This window comes from Apostichopus japonicus, chromosome 19 (genome assembly GCF_037975245.1).
Source record: "Apostichopus japonicus isolate 1M-3 chromosome 19, ASM3797524v1, whole genome shotgun sequence".
Taxonomy (NCBI): domain Eukaryota; kingdom Metazoa; phylum Echinodermata; class Holothuroidea; order Aspidochirotida; family Stichopodidae; genus Apostichopus; species Apostichopus japonicus.
In genome coordinates, this window is record NC_092579.1 from 23907902 (window position 1) to 23927329 (window position 19428).

At 36.3% G+C, this 19428-nt stretch overlaps 1 protein-coding gene across 2 annotated transcripts in view; it reads right to left on the bottom strand.

Moving 5' to 3' along the window:
- The window catches only part of LOC139960399 (uncharacterized), a 173494-nt gene that overhangs the window by 126418 nt on the left and 27648 nt on the right, over nucleotides 1-19428 (bottom strand). For both annotated transcript variants that reach the window (XM_071958744.1, XM_071958743.1), the window contains exon 2: nucleotides 6002-6053. In XM_071958744.1, coding sequence (XP_071814845.1) covers nucleotides 6002-6053 — 52 coding nt within the window. The remainder of the gene's footprint in view (nucleotides 1-6001; nucleotides 6054-19428) is intronic.

Genomic DNA, 19428 nt, shown 5'->3' on the forward strand with positions numbered 1-19428 from the left:
ACAAACTAGTTATGAGAATAATGACTTATGATATAATTATCTGTCATATTATGAAAGAGAGGGCCTCAAATCAGTTCCACCACAATGAGTCACTTATGTACATTTCATTCACAGTGTAACTGCCCACTATAAAGTTCAATGAAATCTGAATCCATTTAATATCCAACAAAGAATTCATCAACCTCTCAGCCTCTCCATGAGCAGCATGATGGATCCATTGCCTAATACTTTCAACATTGTCATGTGAGGGTGCTTTAGTACTTAAATGTTACCTGTGAGCTCTTGATACGATAAATCAAGTGTATACCAGATAGGTAAACTGATGAGCAACCATCACTTTGTGACAATAGATAAGATTCTTGCAGGCTGTGTCTTAACTCTGTCTAATTCTTTCTGGATTGATCAAGTCACCCAAGACTAACTCGTTTTCCAGCTTTTAAGGTCATTGGTATTGGCCAATACTTTTTAATTAAGAAAAACTTAAGTCAATTGTTTCACTCCTGTATTTGATCACCAGGTTTCAGTCATTACCTATGAAGCTTATTACAGTCATTGCATGAATGGTACACATACTTGACTACAGAATTAATTAAGACTCAACTTGATTCCGCCACAAACCTTATATCCTATATAATTGTACATCAGCAACAGCAAATATCAATTCTATACCTTCAGTAAGTTATTATGTTCTAGAACAAACTAATCCTATCACCAATCAAAACTGAAAACTGAATCCCTTGCAGGGAAATTTACCAATCAAACACACAAAGATTTCCTTTTTGACGGAAGCTATCCACTCAAGATGACTTATATCTCACCCAGCAGCAAAGGAGATATATCCAGGATAAGCCGCGCATGAGGAGTTAACCTTGCTCTTGTTAGGTTTGTTAAACTGCACTGGGATAGTCAAGGCCCCTCAATGTAAACAAATAGCGGCAATGTTTCCAGGCAACTTCTGTGGAATGAGATGAAGCTATGCTCTTGAAATTGATCATCTCTCCTAATTGGAGGATGCAAAAGTAGTAGGATGGTTTATGAGAGTGACTGTAAATATGAAACATGGCAGATATTATGTGGATAAAATATCATTACCACAGATATCTACCTCAACATGGAGGGATGAATGGCAATGTAAAGGCTATGGAGATATGAGGAATCACTGATGAATATATACTGTAGATAAAGATCATTACTACAGATAACAGTCTTAACATGGTTAGAGGATTGTACAGTGTGAACTGTATGGAGATATCAGTGATGTTTATATCATTACCACAGATAACAGTCTCAACATGGTGAGAGGAATGTAGAGTGTGAAGTGTATGGAGATATCAGTGATGTTAAATATCATTACCACAGATAACAGTCTCAACATTGTGAGAGGATTGTACAGTGTGAAGTGTATGGAGATATCAGGGATGTTAAATATCATTACCACAGATAACAGTCTCAACATGGTGAGAGGATTGTACAGTGTGAAGTGTATGGAGATATCAGGGATGTTAAATATCATTACCACAGATAACAGCCTCAACATGGTGAGAGGAATGTAGAGTGTGAAGTGTATGGAGTTAGCAGGGATGTTAAATATCATTACCACAGATAACAGTCTCAACATGGTGAGAAGAATGTACAGTATGAACTGTATGGGGATATCAATGATGTTAAATATCATTACCAGACATAACAGTCTTAACATGGCATGATACATGTACTGTATGGATATATCCAGAAGCCCACAGAATACAGATCTCTTTAAGATCCTTACCACAGACAACAACATTAACAAGGAAGGATGGATGCAGAATGTGAATGTGTAAAGAAACAAGGGATGCACATGTCTTTATATGCCATTACCACACATAATAGTACCACATGGCAAGATGAATGTAGAATGTGAATTGTACATCTATAGAGCTATCAGGGATGCAAACAGATAAATATCATTATCACAGATAACAACCTTAACAAGAAAGGATGAACACAGAACATAAAGTACAGTATGTAGACATGAGAGATCACAGTACATTACCACCTACATTTCATTCTTACTTGCAGGATGAATGGAGAATGTACAGTGTCTACACGTCAATGAATACGACTGAGATGTCACTGGACAACTTCTGAGCTCGCGCAGTTTGAAAAGAGCTATTACAGCAGATTTGTCAAATAAAAGGCCTAATGTAGTTTTTAAACTGTTTAACCAATATGACAATGCCATTTTTTTTGGGGGGGGGGGTTGCTTCCTTCAAAGCAAGTCTAACCTTGTGGCTGTTCAAACAGTTTCCGATAACTAGCCAAACCTCCCAACCCAACATAGTAGTAGTCTTCTAAAGGTTACAGACAAATGCCTTTCTTGATTACAATAGCCTATATATTACACAATTGTTCTTCTCCAGTTCTTCATTTCAAATAAACAGTCTGGCAATCTCTGGTATGACAGCTCAAAAATTGTTTTAAAAAAAAGAAAAAGTTTTGAACATTTTACTGGTTAGTAATCAGACACTGTTCGCCTATACTAATCAACGCCTACATAAATATACTGGTACAGTAGCAACTACTGATGCTAGAAGTACCGTGATATGTTCACTGTGTTTCCATAGCAACTACACTAAATAGACAGTTCTGAGAAATAATTTTTTTTTTTTTGGCAAATTTACAATTTCAAACTTTGACTTGTTTGTTTGCTAATGTTCAAGAAAGCAACGTGAGATCGTTCTAAGCAAAGGTGGGAAAGAGGAGGGGATTAATGTGCAAGAGGTTCATCCCATATAAGTGTATACCAGCAACTTGACATGAAATGGATAAGATATCATATGCTAACATTCATAGTCAATTCATATGCTAATTACAACAGAGTTGATCGTTTTGTTCATGGCTTCTCTACTGTAGGTATATAGTGCCAAGTGAGGCTGTAACTAAACTAAGTGAGGCAGGGTCTATGTATCAGGGTCTATGCATCAGGGTCTATGTATCATGGTCTATGCATCAGGTCTACAGTTTGCTTAATAAGACCCAAGACTTACCTAAATGTGTATCAAGGAATTTACTTATGTGTTTGGACTTTCCATAACAATTGTGGAGTTTCAACATTGTGTTTTATCCTACACTATATAAATACTAAAGTAGGCCCTACTATGTATGAGACTTGTGATGTATTCAATGTTTCATTTCTGTTCTGATTTGACCATCCTTTAGTTACAAATTTAGCCACTTAACTACTAAGGGGCAGGAGTGGGAAGAGGGGCAGGAAGGGGATAGGAGGGGTTAGGAGGGGGAGGTTCTCACAAACTTCAGATAATGGTACTATATGTCCCTTAATACATTTAGTCTTTCCTGAGTTATCTAACTCTGAGAAGAATGACTTGGATGATATGGCCTTGGTAATATATTATTAATTTTATTTACTGTGGCACTCAATGCAAGGTTCATCAGTGTATGAACCTGGAGCCATACAACATGAACATGATCACATCAATTCAGTTAACTTCATTAGCCATGTTCATCAAAAGCGATGACGGGACATAATAAACATGAGCTTCCTAGACCCAGGGACACAGCCTAATGATCATCAGTTTACAATACCCACAGCAGGGGACACTGCCCGTACATTAGGGAAGAATTTCAGAGAAATTTACATTGACTGCCCCATACCATTACTTAACCGAATTAGCTGTGAGGGCAACAGAAAATGGGTAAACAGGTGTATGTACAGCTTTAAATTTTAGACTAAGCACAATGGCCACAGTCAAGTTTCGGATGCATAGCAGTTCTTTTTTAAAGATTGCAGGGTACTAGTGAGTTTCATTGGCCTACCTCAACGTACAATTTCCAATTCAATTGGGAGATTGAAACTTGCCAACATTATTCCTTTCTTCTCATTCCTCTTCTCCTGCCTCTCTTAATCATCTTCCTGCTCTGACTCTCCAACCCCCCCTAATATACCACCTTCGCCTATGAAAAGAAGCTAACATGTTGTCAACGCAACTGTGACTTAAGTTTTGAATTCAACAGCAGCATAACAGTATCTTCAGATGTTACCACCCTCAAAAGCTTTCATACTGAACAGTTATGACGAAATCAAATGACAAAAATTCCCATTTCTGGACATTTAAGTGATTTCCATTCATTGTGTGCTATCTGTAGTTCTCACTCCATTGTCCAATCCTTCCCTGTCTTCCTTCCCCTCTTCCCCTCCCTCTCTCCCCCCTTTCTTTCCCTGCCACCCCTTATGTTTTCTATCCCCTTCTGTTCCATCCCTTCTCCTTGCTTTTCCTCTCCCCTTTCTTCTGAATTTCATTTTTTTGTTCAGTAGTCCAGTCCATCTTTCTAACCATCCATCCTCCCCCTTCCCATTTCATGTTTTTTCTCTATCCCACTGTGTATGATATTCAATATGCCAGGAATACCAGCTCTGGTGCCTTCCATTAGAAGAGAGAGTACTTCCCCTCAGTATGATGCACAAAGACCTGGATGGTCTTTAATCAACAGACTGTATTTTAGTACCTCTTACTTTATCAAACACATGCAGGGTTTCAGCAGCCATCACAGCTACATATGATATCACACACACACTCTCTATTCCATATATAATATTTCTGGCATCTAGAGCCAGAATATCCCTTGAGTCTAACCATGATCTAAATCTTCCTGTCAAATTCCCTCTGAGCAACCCTGGAGATTAAAGTAAACCGATTGGCATCCTTCACTATCAGCTTGTGAGATATAGAGAAAGCCACAAAGTTTGTATAGCCAGAGAACGACAAATCAAATCACAAGTACCCCCTAATTTCATTTCTAATTTGAATGCAGGGCACTTTATCAATCAGTAACATTTCAATTTTCATGTCTGCTATATATATATAACAATGAAACCATATCTTCACAAGGTAGTATGGTAACGTCGTCATCATCGTTAACATCTCCAGATGTAAAAAGCTCTGAAACAAAATATAGCCAATTTTCTCTTTCAAAATGTTGAGAGAGAATACTAGAGTTTCTAGAAATCTAGTACATCCTCTATAAACTATAAATCGTTCTTTTTTTTTAATTTTCAGCAAATCCCTATTTTCTTAAATTTGAAGGGACATATAAGTGAACTGAAATGAGAGTGCTCATGCACACTACAAACTGCAGCTGGAGAGCCAAGTGCATGCGACTGTATAATCATTTGCATAACAAATCTGTTCATACAAAACCTAATGATTTTTTTTCTTCTTTCCTCAGTCGGGCAATGATTTGACGAGGTTCTCCGATTGCCCTTAATCAACATGTCTGTCTGTAAACCTACATCAAACATCTAGACTAATTCACTTGCGAAGGAATCTTAAGATGCTAAAATCAAATCAACCACAAGGAGATAAGCTAACACAGAATTCATGACGGTAAGATTTAGGAACTTACAGACAAAATTCAATCTCACGATTCTGCTGAAGCTTTTGTCTATAAATGAAAATTTTGTAATAATCGACTGAGGAGACGATGAAAACTTTCAGACAACTCATGGGAAACTGGCAAGATTATTACAATTTTGGGAAAGTAGCTGTAACATACCTCGTCCAGGAATGGGGAGATAGGGAATGAGGAGAAACGGTGTCCCAACATTTGCATAGAGTGGCAACGAAAGGATCATACAAAGACTTAAACATTGTATTTTTAATTCGGTTGTAAGTGTCAATCTGAACAAGTCATGGAATAAAATCCAAACATTAAGTGGATCCCCCACAATCTGACAGATCAATGTCATTACAATGATTTAGAGAGTTATTAACCATAATAGTTAAACATGAAGAAGATTTTTGTGTCCCACAATTGTAATGAAATGTTTTATTTTCTCACTATGAATATAATGACATCATTTTCTGTTGTAGGTTTGGTGGATTGATGGTTGAGAATGGTACAACTATGTTATTAACTATATAACTGAATTCCTGAATATTACTATATATAACTGAGTTCCTGAATATTACTATATATAACTGAATTCCACCCAAAATCTTACCCATCGTCATCTTGGAAGTTCAAAGGTGATCTCTTGGAAGAGCCAGATCTCTCTGCAAAATAAAAGAAAAAAAATCAATAAAAAGAACTTTTGGAACGCTTCAAAGAAAGAACTTTTGGAATGCTACAAAAAATTGCATCAGCTGACAGACATATGTGTAAATAAGACAATGAATAATTTAAAATGTTGAAAATTACCAATAATAACCTGCATATGATCCCCTTTAACCCCACCAACAACCCATCCCCAATCCCCACCCCTCATCATTACAAGAGCTTCCTTAAAGGAGCCCCATTCTGGTTACCATTTAACAAATCATATAGAAAAAGATGTAAACTCTGTCTGGCTTCATTCTACTATTTGATACCATTTGAGTAACATGCATACAGCTGTTACATTTGAAAAACTTAAAATGACTTAAAAGTATAATGAGGGTAAATATGACCATGAATATTGCAATGGTCAACATGTCACCAAAGTGATCAGAACTCAATTAATTCAATGTATAAAATAAAGAAGCAATGTGTCGACAGGAATTAATATTTTAAATCAATTTTTTAAGTCTTCTTTTTAATTCTTCTCTAGCAATATGTACAAAGTGGTTATGATAAATTATAAACCAAACTGTCACATAATTGCATGACTACAGTAAGCTGCAGTATTAGTACTAATCTACTATCGAGTCCATTCATCACACCGATTCCAATCCGCACCCAAAATTTCTTTTTACAAGAACAATGGTAGCAATGGAAATCAATCTAGCACATACTGTCAGTACTGCCTTCTTATTTCCATCTTATAAAAAGAACTCAGGTTAACAGCCAAATAAACATTAAGTGCCCATTTTTTATTTTTTATTTATTTTTTCAAATTAAATCTGAATGCCATGCTAAGAAGGAAAAAAAAATTGAAAGACAGTTTATTATCTGTCCAAACAGTTCATTTTTTCATTATCATATTTCTCCAAGGGTCAGAAAGAAATATTTCATTTATTCCATTACTACTTTACATAGGCAGAAATAAAGACAGATTCTTATACTGTCCAATTAATACCACTTTTTAAGCTGAAGCACCTTTACAAGAATTATGTTGCCAATTTACTGGCCTATAAAGATTATTTCCAGTAAATATTGAAGGTGACCCTTTACAATACGATGGAACAGTTATCAGAATAGATCAATTCAAAAAACATAGTTTGAATTCTATTGCAGACTGACCCTTTATTTATTGGTCTAAGATTACAAGACCATCTTCATCGGATGAACATCTGTGCACTTTAAAAACTCATAAATCTTGCATCCCATGCTACTGTATGTACTGACATTCCACAAATGAGATATATGACCTCGTAAAGCCACCCAAGACTTGATAAACCTACAGTAGCATATTGACAGTAAACAAGAATAGATGGCTAGGATTAAAGAGTGTAGAACTATCATGGCAGTATATGACAGCCATGATGGTAATTGACATCCACTTTGTTCACAGAAGTGGAACATGATAAACAAAGTCTTTACTAATTACTATTGAAAAGTTGTGCAGTTATAATAAATGTAACAGCCTATACCATCATGTTGATTGCACTAAATCTACATTAGCAAAAACAATATTAACAAGGGAATAAATAAGAACTAGGAGGTTTGACTGTTATTGTGAGATTACAAGCTGTGAACAAAACCACCAAAGATTATCTGGTGTGCTAAAGTTGATTGCTTAGCAACATTGCTGAAAAGTTTCTGAACATTTATGCATTTTGTATTGATGAGAAAGATATGATTTTTTTATTATATTTTTATGATTTTTTTATATAAATTATGTGATATTTTGTAATGCATCTGGCAACAGCAGAATGGATGATGTCATCAGGGACAATCCAACTGAAAAAGAATATATAAGAAATAGAATATTTCCACAAAAAAAGATACATTTTTGATGACATTCTAACTACAGAGAACTTTGACAGCTAAGCAAACATTCCAAATGTTTCAGGTTTCAAGGATAAATCAACAAGAAGATTATAATAGCCTAAGTCAAGCTTTCGTAAACCATTTGCCCAGATGACATGGCAGACCTTACTGTGACTCAACTTCCTGAAGTTGTTCACAGGTTTTTAGCCAGTCAAACCAGGTTACATGCAATGGACCATATCTCCAGTTATGGGCAAGATATTGCGATGAGGTTTTCAGATAGCAACTTATGGAATATTTTTCTCTTCAGTATAAGTTTCACATTGTTTCCAGAAAGTCCTTTTTCACATGAACCCTCATAATATAATAATAATCATAATAAATGAGACTTATATAGCGCCAAATCAGTAGACAAAGGTCACTGCTCAAGGCGCTTAACAAGGAAAGCAGATTAATTTACAAAAGAACAAGTGAAAAGATGGGTCTTAAGTAGACTCATCCTAGCAATGATACCACTGATTATTAATTTTTCTATAACCTGATACAAATGTCCTTAAAAGGAACTAAATATCATTCTTCTCTTACTTCTGAACCAGGTTAGGGTTTTAAACAGGATAAAGCTAAAGCACAACCATTGTATTAAGTTGAACCACATTCATTTTATCACGAGGAAAGCATGGATATGTGGCATTTTAAGAAATCGTGTCGATACAATGTTCAGAGCATCCAGTGACAAATTCTTCATTTACTCAATTCCATCCTCCAACTACTACGTGGCATAGTATGTAAAGGAAAGTAATGAAAATACAGTGACAGAGTTGTGAAGACAAAGGCTTATAATACAACTCATTATAAGCCACAGACCTATTCATCTATCACACGGAGTAAGCTGATAGTCTATACGTATCAGCATCCGATGTGACACCTTCATGCAACGAACAGAATATCTACTTAATGCTGCTAGAGTATGTCAGGACATGACATATTAATACTAACAAAAGTGGCTGTTTTAATACCCGCCGCACACTGCCCGAGTGATCAAGACCCGACTCAATTCAACCGTTACTTACATCAAAATTCATGAATAGTCTAGCAGTTTGTGTGTCCTTAAGACTAGGATTGATCAAGATTTTGACACTTTTTAAGTCGCATCCAATTCAGTTGGGTAAACTGAACATGTGGCTTTTTCCCAACTGGCAGTCTTCATCATGCGGCGGCTGTTTATGATGAAAACTGCCTAGTCTTAAAAAATGTAACCTATCATGGGAATTTTACATGTGTTCACCAAACGAGCAACTGTCATGAACAGCTAGCGACGGTCTGGTCATAATTTTGGTCGAGCTTAAAAGGTACTGTAGAAATGTAGATACATCAATAAATCCCATGTTCCTTTACTAGGTAAGTATTCATCTGTCCAGACTCAAACTCAAATATACGCAACCATGAACAATATTACGGACAATGCTGCAAGATAAAACCTTTGGCATTGACTTGTAATGGAATTCTGCAAAATGCCCACTGCACTTAAGAAACTATATTAAATTGAAACCATCGTTTTACGAGGGAGGTACAATAATAACAATTGTTTTGAGTTTGATAAAACACATTTACAACAATTTGTTTGGATACAGAATCCGCATTTTGTTAGTTACTATGATAACCAAATCTACTAAACATGGTTCAAAAGAGAAATTTACAATTGATCAGACTAAAGATATGCGTCTAGATTTTTTACCATATTAAAATATTAATTATTAAAATGAGCTGGTAATTAAGTATGGAATGCTATTTTAAGACAAATTCATACGCCAGACAATTTTTTTTTAGTACTACATGATAATGAAAAATTTTTTGAAAGTTTATTCTTTTTTGCCCTTCAATTGAGACATTGATGAACAAGCTTATCAAGCTGCAGTGCTAAGGGACTTTATTCTCAATATATAGTGCCGAAAATTTTTCAACATCAAGCAAACACTACTGTATCTTGAGTAGGTCTGTATTGTATTGCTGGACCATACAGTGTTTGTGCAGCTCAAGCAACACGCTGATACTGTCACCATCATATCATGTACTTCTATGTGTGGATTTGAACTTCAGAAAGTTCTCTTTAACTCATAGTAGATCCCTCAAACAAAGTATCCACGATAATTTCATTACCCGCATGATTGCATCCAACCAGATCACTAAACAGAAGGATATTCTAAGTGCGGTCCAACGGCAAGGTGACAACCGAATGTACGTAGAAGCCCCTGTGGGTGGGCAAGTCTACATCGGTATAGTTTGTGATAGGAAGGCTGTTATTTTTATTAAAAGGGATTGAAGATGGGAAGCCGCGAGGCTAGTGTTGCACAAATTGGACGGTAGGAGTAGCATGAGTGGGTAGATAATACTTCAAAAGGCAAGCGAAAAACGTTAGCTAATGAATTCCTGTGGTTTGGGGCATGAAACATGCAATAATGTACAGCAATAGAAACTGGCATGATTTGAAGGGCTCTTCAATCAATGCATCAATGTAGTGTTATATATACTGATAAATATCTCTCGTGATAAGGATGAACCTCAGAGAGATCTGTGAAGAGTTGTTTATGGCATTTAGTCTAACTCTCTTGAACATGTCTTCATCATTTACATCTAATCAATGTATTTATGTCACTCAATCACTCACTGAAATATCAGTAATTATATGTCATGACAAATATCTTTGGTTTGAAGCAGATAGCCTTGTTAAAACCAACTTCTTTTTCAATTTTTTTTAGCAAATCATAAAATTAACCTGGTCTGGATGTTTACAAGTGACACGTTCTCTTCACAGCCTACGTATTAACCACATTTTAATATTAAAATGTTCTGTTCTGTTATATTTGAATGTGTAAAAGTAAGTTGGCCTGACGTTTCGATCCTAGCAGGATCTTCTTCAGCCTCTGAAGATGATCCTGCTAGGTTCGAAACGTCAGGCCAACTTACTTTTACACATTCTCTTACACAGGCTCTCTAGTGGATAAGCAGTTTGCTAACAGTTTTATTTAATTCTGTTATCTTTGAGATGCAATTATGTAATTATCATTGCTTTCATGAAGTTATTTGCATAACTTACTGTTGAAGCTAGCTACCAACTAAATTGTGCCAGGTTTGGATACATAAGCGAAGTTAATCTCTGTGGACATTAGTACAGAATGTTGCTCTCGTAACTTGAAGGAGTATCAGTAAAAGTAAAAAATTACTGTGAAAGAACAAGGTATTTTAATTTTATGATCCAAACCAATCAAAATTACACCAAAACAACTGTAAATTCCTCCAACTACTGTCTCATCATATGCTAGTACACTTGAAACATACTCTGGCCGCAAATGTCCGGACTATTACATCTAGTTTACTCACTCCCTATATGTTTTTTTTCTCCAGATTGAAGTTTTTGCATTTTTGCTTTCCTTCTTCTAAATATTGATTATTTACCCGTCAATCTGGAAACTTTGCTTGCAGCAATTACTGAGCTTTTCTCAAGTCTTTGACTTGTAACCATTTTTTTACAGTTTATGACGAATGTCATTCCTCAGATTCCATTAATTTCTCGCTCAAATCAGACAATTTCCTTCCATTAGTTCAAACGGATCATTTTACCTTGCTTTGCAGTCAGACACAATTAAAAGTCTTCCTATGAAATTTATTACTCTTGCCTCTGCAAATTATGAATAATTCTCAAAGCCATATGAGGCAACTGGGATAGCAGGCGTCTGCAAATGTTTCCTGAATGTGACAGAATCTTGATGGGGGAAATTCCCCCAAGGCGTTTTCAGCCAACATGACATTACTTTAAATAACAGTGGGTTCTCATTTTATATAATTACCTCACTTTGATTGATCGAGTTTGATAAAAAAATATATAAATAAACTTCCCTTCCCTAATAGAAGTTTTGCCTCCCATTAATCTTTCTCTTGGAAAAAAAAAGTCTCGCTGTATATCGAGTAGAAAAAGTATTGCCGGTTTATGGTAACTTTTACAGTTGAAGTCTATCAATTTTTTTTTCCTACATTTTTTTTCAATTCGGCTGGTCATGACGGCACACTCTCGGATAAATTTTAACCAAAGGGTAAGCCAAGCATATAGTTGACAACAACATCTGAAAAATGGAGAGGGAGGAATTGGTCGAGGGTGGTAAAGTGTTTTCACATCAACGTGATTCCTAACATTATTATGAACAACAAACTCTGTTATAAAGATGCTTTTGAAATACTTCACAAAATAAATGGAAACGACAGAGTTGCTTCTTCATTGTGACCATGCACGTATGTGGTCGGAGACAATTATTAACAAAGCATTCAGCCGTTCACTATTACGGTAAAATTCAATGCATGGACCTTGAATGGCTTAGGAATTTCACACTGACAAACTCCTGTCAATCAAAACACATGGATAGTTTTAGCGATCCAGGCTGATTTGTAGCTGACTCGGAATCACTTCACTGAGGATACTTCCTAGAAAATGATTGACTGTTTTGTCTATTGCATCATGCAAAAGAAAAGGTTTTTTCCCTCTCTGTTTATTCACCAGAATATGTCAATTTATTACAGTACACATGCTCTTGCTATAGCCTTTCCACTTTTTGAAGCGTCATGGGCAGTTACTAGATTCCTGGGGTAGTGCTACATAAATCTACATTATTTTTATTATTATTATTATTATTAATATTATTATCTTCACTCTTAGAATCTGCATATCGTTTACCACATAAAAGCAATATCAGAGAGTATAATAGTGATGACAACTATACATTGCAATCTCCCCCACACCCTGCTCTCCCTTTTTCCATACACCCATCAAACAAATCTTCTTTATACTTATTATCTCAGTCAAGTCATATTACTATAAAAGGTTTATTTTCTTTATGCATAATTTCATTCTAACATGAAGTTACAGACTCTTTACTAATAGAAAGCAGTTATAAGATAAATATACCCGCTAGGCAGGAACTTGTTCACTTTGATCATCTGTTGTTCTGGGCTTTAAAGATACATCATACAGGAAACGCTTGGGATGGTTCTACTTTGGCAGGCCAGTGGCACCTCGCATGACCGCAAAAATCTCAATCCCGACATGGCAACCGTAATTAAATAAACTTTCATCGACAAAACTAAATGAACCGCAAAATAGGGAACGGAACCTGCCGAGATGTTGTAATGATTCTGTCGATGTTTTCAGCCATTACATCACAAATAAGCAGTCCAAAACTATGCTGATAAGATTGACAGACGTGTCAGGCCTTTACTGCGCTGGGCGAGGATTAAGGGTTAGAAAGAAAAGACCATCACCGGAGAAAATAGCAGACAGTTTTAATAGCTATAAGAACAACAAAAGACTAACAGCTCTCCATTACAAGACAACAACAATGGACTATTGAGGCATCCTCTCTTTAAAGACCAACAGGTTAACAGGCAAAACGTAGACAAAATATCAAACACTTGTTCTAAGACTAAATATTTTCCCTTTAATAGTGGACATTGTCAAGGAAGTAACATTTTTACCTTGATATTTGCACAGAAATTAAATTAAGTATAATATATATGATGATACAGTACAATTACTAGAGTGACTAATATTTTGGATCCTTAAAATAATTGTCTGGTAGCCCTTAGAAGTTACCTTTAAAAACGATAAATAGTTTTCCAAACATGTTTTCAAAATATGAGAATATGAGAATGTTGCTTTTGGCAGAGAAACAAGTTTTTAATTGTGTAGGATTGATATTTCAAATAAACTTTGAACAGTAGAGAACGTGACGTCACCTTCGCAAATGGAGATTGCGACATAACCCACCCTCTTTACAGTTCCTACAGTAATCACAACATAAATTGCGTTTGAATACAGATTAATTTATATTCTGCCTTAATTTTTGGTGAAATTTCTTATAAATTATATATGTTTTAAAAATATTGTTAAGCCCTCATATATGTAGTGCATCAGGATTTGGGGATTTTTGTGTAACACAAGATAAGTTTGAACAGCAGACTCTTCGTTGTTTATACATCGCGCTGTCCAGCCCCAACGTGAAGAATGTTCGCATGTCGGCTACTCTAACGTCTACAATCGGACAGTTCTGCGAAGCCTAAGCTTCTCGATACTTCATTCTGCTCTGACACCGATTCCGCCAACTTTAATTTTTCGGTGTTCCAAATACTTTTCAAGTTTTCTTTTACTGTAGAGTTGATCCATGAATTTTTTTTCAGCGATTTCGATGAACAGTTTATGAAGTGTGGTTTGGGTGTGAGAGTGTATTATGTGCAATGCTATGTACGTATACCAACTGGGCATGGTAGGCTGTATACGTTCGCGATATGTACGTTATATTACAGGCAATCACCTGTGCATGTACACGTGAGAGTGTATTTGCTGCGGAAATGGGAGTGCTAACTTCATGTCGCCCATTGTGCCTATTTGCCTGCACTATGTCAATCACCAAATTGATGCGTTCGAACAAACGGTGCTTTTCGTGAGAAACTGGTAAATTTGAAACCAGATTTCTACAAGACAAGAAGAAAATGCCAAATGGGGACAATTGTCACATGGTTGGAAAGAGAAAACTAAGAACTATGAGGACAATGTATCCAAATCTTCCAACAGACAATTCCTTTAAGAATCTTTGCTAACTACTTGCCAATTAAATATAAGGTGGGTGAATATAAGAAGGGTGCTAAGGTTGTGGGGAGACAGGTAAGCGAGGAACAAAGTAAATTATAATATACGGTGTGATGGTGTTTATTCAATACTAAGCTCAAATGGAAAACAAATAGAAAGGTGAAGTTTATGCCACATGATTTGGGGGAAGCAATATACTCCTACACACAAACCACAACAATCTGCATAACAGACATTATGGCTGAAATGTAACAGTTTAGTTTTCATATATGGTAGGCAGGAAAAAAGTAAACTAGTTCTATCCAGCCTGTCCTCTGAAATACATCAAGGGGTGTCCAATTAGGTGTGAATATCACGAGCCCCGGTGAGAATGACGTAAACTTATAACCTACAGTAGACTCATAATACAGCTTAGCTGTAAGTGTAAAAGGAAGTTCTTCAACTAAGTAGAGTCTTTAAATGCTATTAGTCAACAAGTTCAAAAACAGGTCGGAGACCATTGATGACATTAGTGTCTTTTAATAGCAAAAGTTCACAAGGAAGAGTGATAGAATCTACTACCAAAAATTTCTCACAATGTAAGGAAGTACAACAAAATCTTTTATTGCCAAAAATTTTATTTGGTGATATAATTCAAGAGAAATTTGTTGATCAAGACTAATTTCTACAGTACAAATCTTGACTTTGGTAAACCGTATCTTCATCAATGTTACTTATCCAACAAGATTAATGCATACTGCAAGGCACAAACTATTGATCTTCATAGCCATATAAACATGTTGTTATCTATCAAATTCTGCGGTTGTCCAATGTCCAACACAAATTTTAGTCCCCTGAAATAAGCAGACCACTGTAAAAAAATCAGCCCTAGGTTGGAGTAGGCATGGGGGAGGGGGGGGGGAGGGGCTAGGAGATTCTGTATCTTGTAGATAAATGCTTAATTGCCTATGGTTAAGCCTCTTGGGTATTAATACTTCAGACACATAATGACCATATTTGCAGCTGTATGATATGCTAGGTTTGTCACTTCATCTTAGCTTCCTTTGTGTTCATCTCTCAAAACCAATCATCTCGTCATTTTTGTAGCTCACAGCAACCTCCTACATCATCCTGTGTGACAGAAATTCTTCAAACAGAAATCTTGAGCAAGAATGAGAAACACATGAGATGAACTATTGCATGTCAAACCTTCCCACTTATTTTTCTTCTCTTTCTTCTTTCTCCTCCCCCCCCCCCCCCCCAATTTGTTTTCTTTCCTTCTATCTCCACCTAGATCAAATTAAGGGATTGGAAGTTTAGTGTAGGGCTTCACACATGATGAGGTAATGAAAGTCAATTACAGGGAACTGTGTATGCATTTCTCCCTGATTTAGTCTCTCTCTCTCTCTCTGTAGCTTGAAAGCATCCATCTCCACAAAACAAACAATAACTGCTAATTTGGTGAGGGGATGACCAATGACTCAATGTGATATAATTGTAATAACTGTTTTTTTGGTTTTAATCTCTCTCTCGCTCTCTGGTCTCTGTCTTTCTTCCTGGTAAAGCAAGGTACTGATTGAAAAGAGCCAGGCATTGCTTAATCAGTGAGTTGCTAGTGACTCCCTGGCTCAATCAAGCAAGATGAAGTTGAGTGAAGGAGTCCAGATCAAGAGCTGGATTCAATTTGGTCTGGTTTTTACTTGCATGGTTCTTTCTTCATATATGACATAAATATGGTAAATATTAATTATACTCAATTAATTAATCGCGTACAACCATCTTAGGTGTTATGTTACTTCTATATGTAGACTATAGCATTTAATGGTCAGCTAGGACGGACACGAAACAGTGAGTATTAGTCTTAGTCATCATCACCCAGTGTTTGAATTTATCAGTGATGGACTTGTTGAAGTTGATGACCAACTACAAATGTTTTCCTTCATGTGACATCCCCCTTTCGATCCTCGATCCTACACGTGTGACGTGTGAAATATAACAATACCGCATGAACATCATATATAGGCACCCTTCAGGGTATGTTCTTTATTAGTGTATTAGATGGTTCTGTAAATGAGAGGCCACTTCAGACAATCAAACGGCAAAGGGAAGGTCTTCATACATCGTCTAACACATTTGGGATAATAATGAACACAGATCTCTTTTGTGAGGCGCTGGGCTATTGGGAAGACAGGATTATGTAGAAGAAGGCTACGGTGGTCTAGTGTTGACAGGGGGAAGAACAGGATAGTCAAATGGCAGAGGGAAGATTGAGAAGATCCCAACACTTACTGATTACAGTAGAGGTGCATACATTGTGCACTAAAATACCACAGAAAGTATTTTCATCCAAATAAATCAATGACCAAGATATAAAGTGTGCCAAATTCATTGTTGCAAATAGGTATCATGAACCCACACTAGGAGACCCCCACCTTCCATTAGTACTGTCTTATAGTTGCCTAAAATACTACATCACACTACCCAGAGATGCATTTCACATAGATCATGCTGGTAAGTTTGTACTGTACTACATCTCAAGCTGGTTAGTGTGTATTGTACTGTACTACATCTCATGCTGGTTAGTGTGTATTGTACTACATCTCATGCTGGTTAGTGTGTACTGTACTACATCTCATGCTGGTTAGTGTGTATTGTACTGTACTACATCTCATGCTGGTTAGTATGTATTGTACTACATCTCAAGCTGGTTAGTGTGTACTGTACTACATCTCATGCTGGTTAGTGTGTATTGTACTGTACTACATCTCATGCTGGTAAGTGTGTATTGTACTACATCTCATGCTGGTTAGTGTGTATTGTACTACATCTCATGCTGGTTAGTGTGTACTGTACTACATCTCATGCTGGTTAGTGTGTATTGTACTGTACTACATCTCATGCTGGTTAGTATGTATTGTACTACATCTCAAGCTGGTTAGTGTGTACTGTACTACATCTCATGCTGGTAAGTGTGTATTGTACTACATCTCATGCTGGTTAGTGTGTATTGTACTACATCTCAAGCTGGTTAGTGTGTACTGTACTACATATCATGCTGATAAGTGTGTACTGTACTACATCTCAAGCTGGTTAGTGTGTATTGTACTACATCTCATGCTGGTTAGTGTGTACTGTACATCTCATGCTGATAAGTGTGTACTGTACTACATCTCAAGCTGGTTAGTGTGTACTGTACTACATATCATGCTGATAAGTGTGTACTGTACTACATCTCAAGCTGGTTAGTGTGTATTGTACTACATCTCATGCTGGTTAGTGTGTACTGTACTACATCTCATGCTGGTTAGTGTGTATTGTACTACATCTCATGCTGGTTAGTATGTACTGTACTACATCTCATGCTGGTTAGTGTGTACTGTACTTGATCTCATGCTGGTTAGTGTGTATTGTACTACATCTCATGCTGGTTAGTGTGTACTGTACTACATCTCATGCTGGTTAGTGTGTACTGTACTACATCTCATGCTGGTTAGTGTGTACTGTACTACATCTCATGCTGGTAAGTGTGTACTGTACTACAGATCATGCTGGTTAATATGTACTTTACTACAGCTCTGTCTCATAGTTGCCTACTTGATTATCTTTCTTCGTTTTCCTTCCTCGCTGGAATGTAGTTTGATATAAACAGATTTTAACTATATTAACTCAATAAAAGTCCACTTGACATATGGCTAGCATCACAAAACTATGTCACTCATTAAGTTTTAAATTAATTCCAATTTATACCTTATGAGTCATAACTACCAATGGTCCATAATATCATGTTACAATAACATCCCCCCCCCCTACCCCACTCTTCACCAGACATCTGTTTTGACAAGAAACACATCATCTTAATCCTCTAAGTATATGAAAGACAAAAGTTGTCAAACCAAAAAAGAGTTGTTGACTTGTATCTATCTGCAGTTCTGTAGACAAAAGATAAACATGAACGACACATTAAGGAAGAGAAGACAAAGAACAAGACGTGTCCTCTAGAGAATGACCTGGTTTTGAAAGGTAAGTAACGAGCAAAATTACTTAAAGGGCTTTGCCTACATTTTTGTTCAAAATTTCCACACATGTACGACAACAAACAAAACGAAACATGGCAAATAGAATCCTACTACCATTTATCCTATTTTACAAGTATGGAATCTTTACATTTTAGTTTAGGTAATTTAAAGTGTAACTATCTAGTCGCTACTTTACCCTGGAAGTATTCCTCAATATGACTTGACAATCATTCAGACCGAGTAATCACTTTGATAACTGTATGTTATATTAACTACATCCCTTTTAAATTAGCATCATTTCATTTGATTGGGGAAAAACAGATAAATCACTCTTCTGAAATGTCAATATAATCTTCCAAAAGAAATTCCAACAGTTGCCAAACATGCCCTGTCACTGAGTTTAAGGTTATAGTGAAATTGTAGAGAGAGAAAGAGACATCATTCTAAATTTGGAGGGATTGTTAAAGTGCCAACAAGTGAACAGCTTCAATTCCCTACAAACTGTGTAAATAATTTTGTATTACATATTATGTTACTTTCGTTTATATCATTTTCTTACCATCCCTTCAATGAAACTATAGCCGATCAGAAAAAAAATTACCTCTAGGTAATTTTTATTAACTGTGCTATCCCCCATTGATGACACCCATTCATTCATTGTATAATTTCACATTTCATGATGTCACATCTATATATCTAATAAAACATTGAACGATGTCGTATTCAAGAGAGCAGCAAACATCATCAATATTACAATCAGTTCTGCTCTAAACCTCCGAGATGATATAGGACCAGAGAAGGTTACCACCTCCCCCACTTGAAATGACAGCATTAATTACTAACAGCATCAATCATTATGAAACACTGAGGGTAACACAGCAGCAAATTCTCTAT